This window comes from Echinops telfairi, unplaced genomic scaffold, assembly GCF_000313985.2.
Source record: "Echinops telfairi isolate 266 unplaced genomic scaffold, ASM31398v2 ScPeMD7_25;HRSCAF=90, whole genome shotgun sequence".
Classification (NCBI taxonomy): Eukaryota; Metazoa; Chordata; class Mammalia; order Afrosoricida; family Tenrecidae; genus Echinops; species Echinops telfairi.
Genome location: NW_022103922.1, coordinates 1,131,339 through 1,139,647, shown reverse-complemented (window position 1 = coordinate 1,139,647; position 8,309 = coordinate 1,131,339). Strand labels below are relative to the sequence as shown.

The following is an 8,309-nucleotide window of genomic DNA, read 5'->3' as shown; positions in this document are numbered from 1 at the left end:
GTGTGTGTGTGTGTGTGTGTGTGTGTGTGTGTGTGTGTGTGTGTGAGCTTGGACACTGTCTCCCATTCACTGGGGTGCAGCATCCTTGGGGACAAAGGCTACTATAACCTGGCCTGAGGTCTGTGCCCAGCACCCAAGCAGAGAGGGGACTTCAGGGGCTGGTGTCCAGGGACAGGCCAGGCTATCTCCTGTTAGCCCATTGAGCTCCCCATGTCTTCCCTGGGGTACCCCTGCATCCTTCCTGGGGTCTGATCTCTTCCCTGGTACCTCCACATCCTTCTTGGGGTCCCAATCTCTTCCCTGAGGCCCCTTACTTCCCTCCCTGGCCCTCCAAATTCCTTGCCCCCTTATCCTCTCTGAGACCCAATGTCCTCTCTGGACCCCTGTGCCCCCCACATCCTTCCTGGTCCCCCACATTTTCCCTGGTCCCCTGGTGTTCACCCAGCCCCCAGCTTGAGTGACCATGGTCTCATTCTTGCTGGGAGGGCTCTTGGGGCGAAGGGCCCTGTCTTTCATGTCCCTGGGGGTCTGAATCCCAATCTCTCAAAGTCCCTAGGGGCCTGTCTCTCTGGGAGGCCCCTGCCCCGCAGGGCCCCGGGGCCGCACTCACTGTAGAGCTCCATCAACACCATGTCCTCCCCGTCGCGCCAGTTGTGGGTGCAGAGAAGCAGGAAGTTCTTGGGGTCAGCTTCCTCCAGGTAGACCACGTTGTCGCCCTCATCTGTGGACCGAGCGCACCCATGGTCCCGGACAGGCCGGTGGCAGGTCCTCTAGGACGTGCACAGCCTCCTGCCACACCAGGCTCCTGTCAGCTCCACCCCCTGCCCTCGAGGACCAGCCACCTGGGGCCTGTCCTGCTGCTGGTCCCCGAGGCTGGCCGGTAGTGATACTCACAGTCCACCTTGTACTGGAAGGGCTGCTCGGTCCTGTGCGCTATCATCTTGAGGGGTGTGCACACACCGTTCTCCCTGGGGGATGCGTGGACCCGGAAGCATGTGGTGGAGACTTCTCAGACCCTCCAGGGCTCACCCTCGTGTCTACATGGGGGTTTCGAAGCCCACCCTCTGGCCTCTGGAACCCGGAAGAGGAGGAGGGGCCCAAGGGGCCCCAGGCAGTGAGGAAGTTGGTCCTCGGCCGGCTAAGGGCCCCACTGGCCCTTCTGCGGGACTTACTTCTTGTGCAGGTGGAACTGCAGGTGACTGCTGTTCACCTGGATGGTGTGGATGAAGACCCTCATGTCCCCATTTGGCTGGATCCGAGCCGGCACGCTGGAGGCCAAGGCCACCGAGAACCACTTGCCTGCAATCTACAGAGGGAGTCATGGGAGGTGCAGCCAGGGCTGGGGCTGCCCGCTGCACCCCCCACCTGCTAGCCTCTCCCACTCGGTGCCCATAGCTGCTCACCAGCTTCTCATCCTCGGTGGGGATTTCAGGGCCTTTGTGCTCAAAGTGGGGGTCCACAGACAGGACTTGGGACACGCTGAGCAGGCTCAGTCCCACGGTCAGCAGCAGGAAGGCCATGGCGAGGTGCTGCTCGAGAGCAGACAGTGCCACAAGCAGGTGTCCCAGATGGTGGCTGGTGGCCCTTTTGTGTGCTGTCTGCCCCTCCCACTCCCCACAATGGCCTCTGTGTGTGAGGCTCGCCATGCCCACAGTGCCACTGGCCTGGACGCTCACACAGCTCCTCCAGGCAGTGAGAGCCTCTGAGGCTCTGGCTGCCCTCCAGGAGCAAGGTGTCCTGCAGCTGCGGATGCCAAGGATCACGCCTCACTGTGCCCTTGTGGTCTTCTTCCTGGTGCCCACGGCATGTGGGGGTGACGGGTTGGCACCCAGGACTCAGCAGGTGGCCTCGGGGAAGGTGAGGTCCCCCTGCCTGCCAAGCCTGTGATGGACCTTGAGTCTGGCCACACTGCTGGAGGGTTGTCAGGGTGGGCCTTCCTGGGGTGCTGCCTGTGTGAGTTTAGGGGTGTGTGTATGTGTGTGCGCGCAGGCATACAGGGGTGGGGCAGGTGGGCAGAACAAGGTAAGGCAGGTAGGTGGGGCTGTGAGGAGGAGCGAGGGAGCCGTGTGCCACATCTGATGCTGGGCCAGTCCAGAGCCACCTCCGTTGGCGACCTAGACCTAGTCCTGAATTCTGGGTTCCTTGGGCTTGGGGGAGATGGTGGGGACTGGCTGGGGGCACGGCCAGGGGGGCGGGGCTCTGATCCCAGTGCTGCATGACCTGCCTGTGTCCTTATGTCCAGGGACCTCACAGTTTCTATCTTGGCGATTGTCACGGTTGTCAGAGGGGCTGGGAACACTCACAGTCTCCTCTTCCTTCTTAAGCCCCGCAACTCACACACACACTGCTCCCCCTGCACTCACTCTATGACCTCCAGGGCCATCTGCCCTCCTCCCTTGCTGGACCATGGGCAGCCTGTGTCCCGGCTGACCCTCTGAGAATCCCTTCTCCCTGTGACTCCCAGGCTGCCACACTGCCCACCTCTCCTCCCCGGTTGATCCTCCCTCTGCCTGAAACCCCCATCCCCTACACGCTGGTCCTAGAGGTAGGGGAGTGCCCCAAGGGCAGCTGACCAGTCAAGCTGCACATGGCAGTGGCACAAACAGGGAGGGGCTGCCAGCTGTTATCCACAGGCCAAACCCCACCCACGGTCTGCTTTTATGAATAAAGTTTTATTAGAACACAGGCGTGTCGTGTCCGTGCGTGGATGTGTGGTCTCTGGCTGCAGGGCCGTGGGTGTGGCTGTGATGGCGCCGGCGTGTCACGTGACACTTGAGATGGTCCTTCCCAATCAGTGCTCGTCACCCCTGCGGCAGAGGGACCGCTCCGAGAACGGTCGGGAGGTGTCGCCATGGCCAATGGAGGAGGAAGTGGAATAATAAGCAGGATCCCAGAGGGAAGGGCTCTGTGCTGGACATCCTTTAGACAGCCACTTAGCACATTTCTCCACAGCCGTTGTGTGTCGATCTTATTAGCCCATCCTACCTAACGAAATTTTAATTTGCTTAGGGGGCATGGAGCTTATGTTAATGGCGCTGGGATAATTTGGAAAATTTATCAGTAGTAGTTGTATAACACAGAGTCTAACCCCTGGCGCTGAATTATCCATGTAGAAGTTGGTGAATTGTAGAATGATATGTTGGTTATATTTTTTGCCACAATTAAGAGAATACAAATTACATGAATAACAACGTGTAAGAAGAACATGTTCTAAATCGGTTGTAGTCATGTTGGTACAACTCTTTGATGGGATAGAATTGTTGAATTGTATGATATGTGGATGAAGTCCCAATAAAACTGTCTTTGAGAGAGAGAGAGAGAGAGAGAGACCCAGAGCAGGTGGGCTCTGTGAGAAACAGTGAAGAGGAGAAAGCCAGGCCCCAGGAGATCGGTGACCACACTCAATCCAAACGCACCATTCTCCCCAAGGGAAAGGAAGGTGTTGGCCGGACAGAACGCGGTCTGAGGCACACAGCAGGGTGCAGAGCTGCTGGGAGTAAAGACGTGGAAAGCGGCACAGGGCGCAGACGCCAGCCAAAGGCAGCTGGCGAGACGAGGGCATACTGTGACCCCTCGCCAAGAAAAGGCATCAGGAGGCAGAGTGAGTCGAGTCCCTATGCCTCCTGGGACAACAGCTGTCAGGTTCCAGGGGTCACACAGCCGAGGCTCAGCCAACAGAGCTGTCCTCACCCCCGCCTCAGGGGGGGCATCGGGTGACCCGTTGTGCTGTGAGCCACCAGGCTGGTGGTTCAACCCGCACAGGCGCTCTGCAGGAGATAACAGAGGCTGTTTGTACCAAGGAGCCTGGGAATCCACCGGAGAGGTTCTTCCTGGCCTGCAGGGTCACTCTGAGCGGGATTGGCTGGAGTGGCGAGCCTGGTTTGGGCGTTAGATCCCTCAGTCCTCATTAGAACAAGCAGGTAAAAATCCAACGATGTCACAGAATGTTTGAACCCTGTTGTTCATAGAACTGGCCCTGGTCACATCTAGAAGTTTACCCAACAACGCACAGGATACGCTTTTTGTCTGGTGTGGTGTGCTTTGCTTTATTTAAAAAAGGGCATGGTTTCCTTACAAAAGCAGCAACCACAGTCGAGCCATCCGTCATGTTTCGCTATATTTAAGAAGCTCGGAATCCGACAGAGGGTGTTCTCTGAGCATAACCCAATTGCACGAGAAACAGTCGTAATCATAAAATCTTGATCGCAGAGTCATTATAAAGTCCTAATGAGAGGTGAGGATGGCGAGACTTGGGCCTGCTGTCAAGAGAGACCGTCCTGCTTGGTGCAGCGAGGAGGGCCTTCCAGGAGAGGGAGGGACGGGGCTCAGGCCTGAGGCCAGTGGGGAGGCTGGCGGGGGACGGCGGCGTCTCCTTCTGCTGTGCTCGGAGCCCACTCCACGGCACTGGACAGCCACACGGCAGGCAGGAAGGATACTTGGAAATGACCCACTAGGAAAGGAAGCCTTCTCCTGGAGGTTAGAGCTGACTGAAGTCTGGGTCGGTGAGGGTGCAGGCATGCTTGACCCAGCACAGGAGCCACACTGGCTCATCAGCGGGTGACGTCACCACGTGAGGGGCACTGGCTGTGCACCACACAGGTGCTACAGCCGCCAGGGACACCAGGGGGGGTCTCAGAGATGGAAATAGGTAGGAAGCCCACCAGCCATACTAAGTGATAGAGGTCAGGTAGGGTTTAGCTTTGGGGAAGTGGGAGGGGGTGGATTTCCGCCCTGGAACCTCTACACTTACTGTTGTCAACCCCCTCATTGTGAATCGGGTGGAGGTTTACAACGCAGCCCAGTTTCCCACGCGACGACGCGTACGTGTTGTCCGCGGTCACTGGTGTCTTCCCCCCAGTGGGTCACCCCCCACGCCCTCCCTGTTTCCTGTTCCGCACTGCTTTCTTTCCCGACCTGCGGAGCCTCCGGGGGCTGCTGCCCTCCGGATTGCGGACAACCACGTGTCGGCGGGCTGAGTGCCCCCTAGTGCGACTGTTTGCCTTATAGACCTGCCTGGGCTTTGGCTGAAAACGGAGCGGGGGCGAGTTCTGCTGCTGCTTTGCAGGGCGCTCCACCTGCCGCCATCTGTGTGTCTGCCTGCATCGGTCCCGCTGGTCTCGGCCAGGGAGTCTGGTGCTGTCGGGTCCCTCAGCTCGATGGACGGATTAGTTCCGTGGGCTCTCATTTTCATCGCCCCCTTCCCTATGGACAGGGAGAGGTTAATAGCTGCCCCTGAGATGGCCGCTCAAGCGAGGCAACGAGGGGCAGGTTGGGTGAGGGGTGGGCACCGTGGCTGCGGAGTGTTGAGGCGGGGACAGCGCAGTGGCTGGCTCTCTCGCAGGGAGCCCGGCTGGTGTCCTTGTTGAGAGCCGGGCTGCCAGCGGGGTGTCCGGGGTTCAAGTCTCCCACCGCTCCCCATGAGAACACAGCCCGGAGCCCTGCACTGCCCTCTTGGACCGGGGTTGGGACGGACCGGAGATGGCAAGGGGTTTTACACGCACACCAGCTCTTTGCACGTGTGTGTGCAGAAAAAACCCGGATGAGGTAAAGGATGGCCCGGGGTGAGGGGGATGATAGCCGTTTCCCCCAACATTTCCTCGGGGCCCCTGCCCCTCACTCTGCTCTGGTCAGGGCATCAGTGGGCCTGCATGGTTTGGGGCACGGTGCCGAGGGATGTGGGTCCTTGTGGGACCACAGCTGGCCTGTGCTGACCCCAGGGAGGGTAGGTGTGAAGGTGTGTGTGAGTGTGTGCTGGTGTGTAGGTTTGTGAGGGTGTGCATGTGCAAGAGTGTGCAGGTGTGTGAGGGAGTGTATGTGTGAGTGTGTGCAGGTGTGAGATGTGAGTGTGTGCAGGCGTGTGCGGGTGTGTGTGTATGAGGGTGTGTGTGAGTGTGTGCAGGTGTGGGTGGGTGTGAGGGTATGTGTGCAGGTGTGTGTGAGAGTGTATGTGTGAGTGTGTGTTCATATGAGAGGATGGGTGTGTGCTTGTGTGCATGTGTGAGTGTGTGTGTGGGGCAGGTGAGGGTGGAGGCCTGGGTGTCTGTCCTGGAGGAAGCCTCACACCCCGTTTCCCGTGAGGAGCTGTGCGCTGACCCCCTGCCCGTGTGGCTTGGGGTACCCTCCTGGGGCAGCTCTGCAGGACCTGGCGACCTGCCCCCTCCAGCTATGGCCCTGCGGGGGGTGGGGGTGGGGGGTGGGCAGTAGTCAGCCCAGCAGGGTGGCACGGATGGCAGTGCTATGATGGTGGCGGTGTCGTGGTGGCTGTTGGTCAGACGGAAGACCAGGCTGTCCTTGGGCCGCTCCTGCCCCAGGTGGAGCTTGCAGTGGGCCGACTGGACAGCGGGGAGCGAGGCCATGACCAACCGTGATCTCCCCTGGCCGGCAGTCGGAGCTGCATCTTCACTGCACACTCGGTCGGCATCGGTGACTCTGGGAACTTGTTGGTTCCAATGATGTCCCCGCCCAGCATCCTGTCCTATCCTGTCCCTCAGCGACCATGCGCCAGCTATGGTCGGGGTGTCTGATGGGGTCACACTGAAAGGGCTCTTTCCCCTCCTGACAGGAGTGGGTTGGCAGGGATGGGCGGGAGGGACCCAACCCTCAGGGTGGCTAGCCAGGCCCTGTCCCTTCTCTGCCACTCTAAACATCCCGAGTGGCATTTCCTCCTAAAGCCCATTTCCAAAATCAACAGCCAGTTTTCAGTTGGGCCACATCCTGAGGGCTCTTGGAAGCCAGGCCCTTTAGGCGTGCCCGTGGCGTCTTCCACGTCCTTGGGTTGACGTGGTCTTGGACGGACAGTCGGAGGGGCTCTGTGGCCTTGGCCCCAAGGATCTCCCTGCCCAGCCTCTAGTGACCCAATCTCCGAGAACCTAGATCTGGTCCGAGCTGGTTGGATGGGTCCCGGCTGGCTCATCCCCAGCAGGCCTGGGCTGGGAATGTCCTCTCCTATGGACAGGACACTGGGAGTGAGGGAGAAGATCCCATGGTGACCACGGACCAGGATGCAGTCAGGTTCCAAGCCTACGACCTCAGCCATTCCTCTTGGATGCCCCGACATTGCTGTGAATTGGCATTTTGTCCTCTGACTCCTCTGGGAAGCACGTGCTATAGAAGCGTTTATCGGGGAGGCTGGTGGGGGGTGGGGGGTGAGGAAGTCCCAGGAAGGTGACCAGGAAGAGGAAACAGGATGGGTGGGGAGAGCCCAGGCCACGGTGTGGCTCTAATGGGGCAGGATGACTGACTGGGCTGAAGACTGTTAAAGGCCATCCAGCAGTGAAGTCTGTGTTAGACAGAAATGGGGAGACCCAGGCACCCTAACACAGAGGCCAGGCAGGGCTGACTGACGAGAAGGGCTGGGCCCAAAGCTGAGGTGGACATTGAAGACCCTGCGGCTGGAGGAGCCGCTCACCGCCAGTAAGGACCACCAAGAAGGATGCCACAGCCAGCACTGGACCGGAGCGGAAACCTACCGGCACCGAGGCCCCAGCTCTCCTTGGCTCTGCGTCTGGTGCTGCAGACAGAGGGGCCGTCCCGGGGGAGATAGCCTGTGAACCCTTTGAACTGTCTCATCAGATTCATCGAGGGCATGTCGCTAGGTGGCAAGGAGGCCCGAGGGAGGAAAACGATGGCACGCCGACTCTCCCCTTTGTTGAGGGAGCACCTACGGTGGACGTTGGATGACGGTCATTTACAGAACCTCATCAGGGAGCTGCCAGAACAAGGGATAGTGTAGCCGGTGTCAGGTGCATCTTAGCTAAAGGCAGAGACTATCAGAAAGGTATGGTTTACCAACTAATCAACACAAAGGCCTTCGACTGTGTGGACCATAATGAACTGTGGTGTGTTAGGCAGGGTTCTCTAGAGAGACAAACGGGACACTTATGATTATATATATATGTTTATACACCCAGAATAAATATAACAGCTAATTAGTCCACACAGCAGTACAGAGGGCTCAGTTCAACTCACTTCCATGGAACAGTCAATAATACTGGAAGTCCTCCAACTCACGTGGGCTGCTGGCCCAAGGTCAAGGAAGCAGACAGCTGAATCTTCCCTCGGGCAAGGCAAGCAGAGGCTGCCCACAGGCAGCCGGCAGCAGGGTGGTGACCAACAGTCAATAGCTCAGGAGCTTAGCAAAGCAGGGCCAGATGGGATATCGAACTCAAGCAATGCACGGTGACAGGATCCACCAGCCTCAAGCTCAAGTGATGGACACACCAGCAGCGTGGGGAAGCAGGTCTCAAAGGATCCTCAAGTTCTAGCAACATGGTCCACGGGTTGGCCTGGCGCACAGTGTAGCTCACAGG

General features: G+C 58.9%; 1 protein-coding gene across 1 annotated transcript in view; it reads right to left on the bottom strand.

The window, feature by feature from the left end:
* LCN9 (lipocalin 9) overlaps nucleotides 1-8,309 on the bottom strand; it is a 16,543-nt gene that overhangs the window by 1,956 nt on the left and 6,278 nt on the right. The window contains exons 7-10 of the mRNA XM_045289348.1: nucleotides 1,404-1,529; nucleotides 1,173-1,306; nucleotides 895-968; nucleotides 611-721 (exon numbers count right to left, since the gene is read on the bottom strand). Of these exons, the coding sequence (XP_045145283.1) occupies nucleotides 611-721; nucleotides 895-968; nucleotides 1,173-1,306; nucleotides 1,404-1,529 (445 nt within the window). The remainder of the gene's footprint in view (nucleotides 1-610; nucleotides 722-894; nucleotides 969-1,172; nucleotides 1,307-1,403; nucleotides 1,530-8,309) is intronic.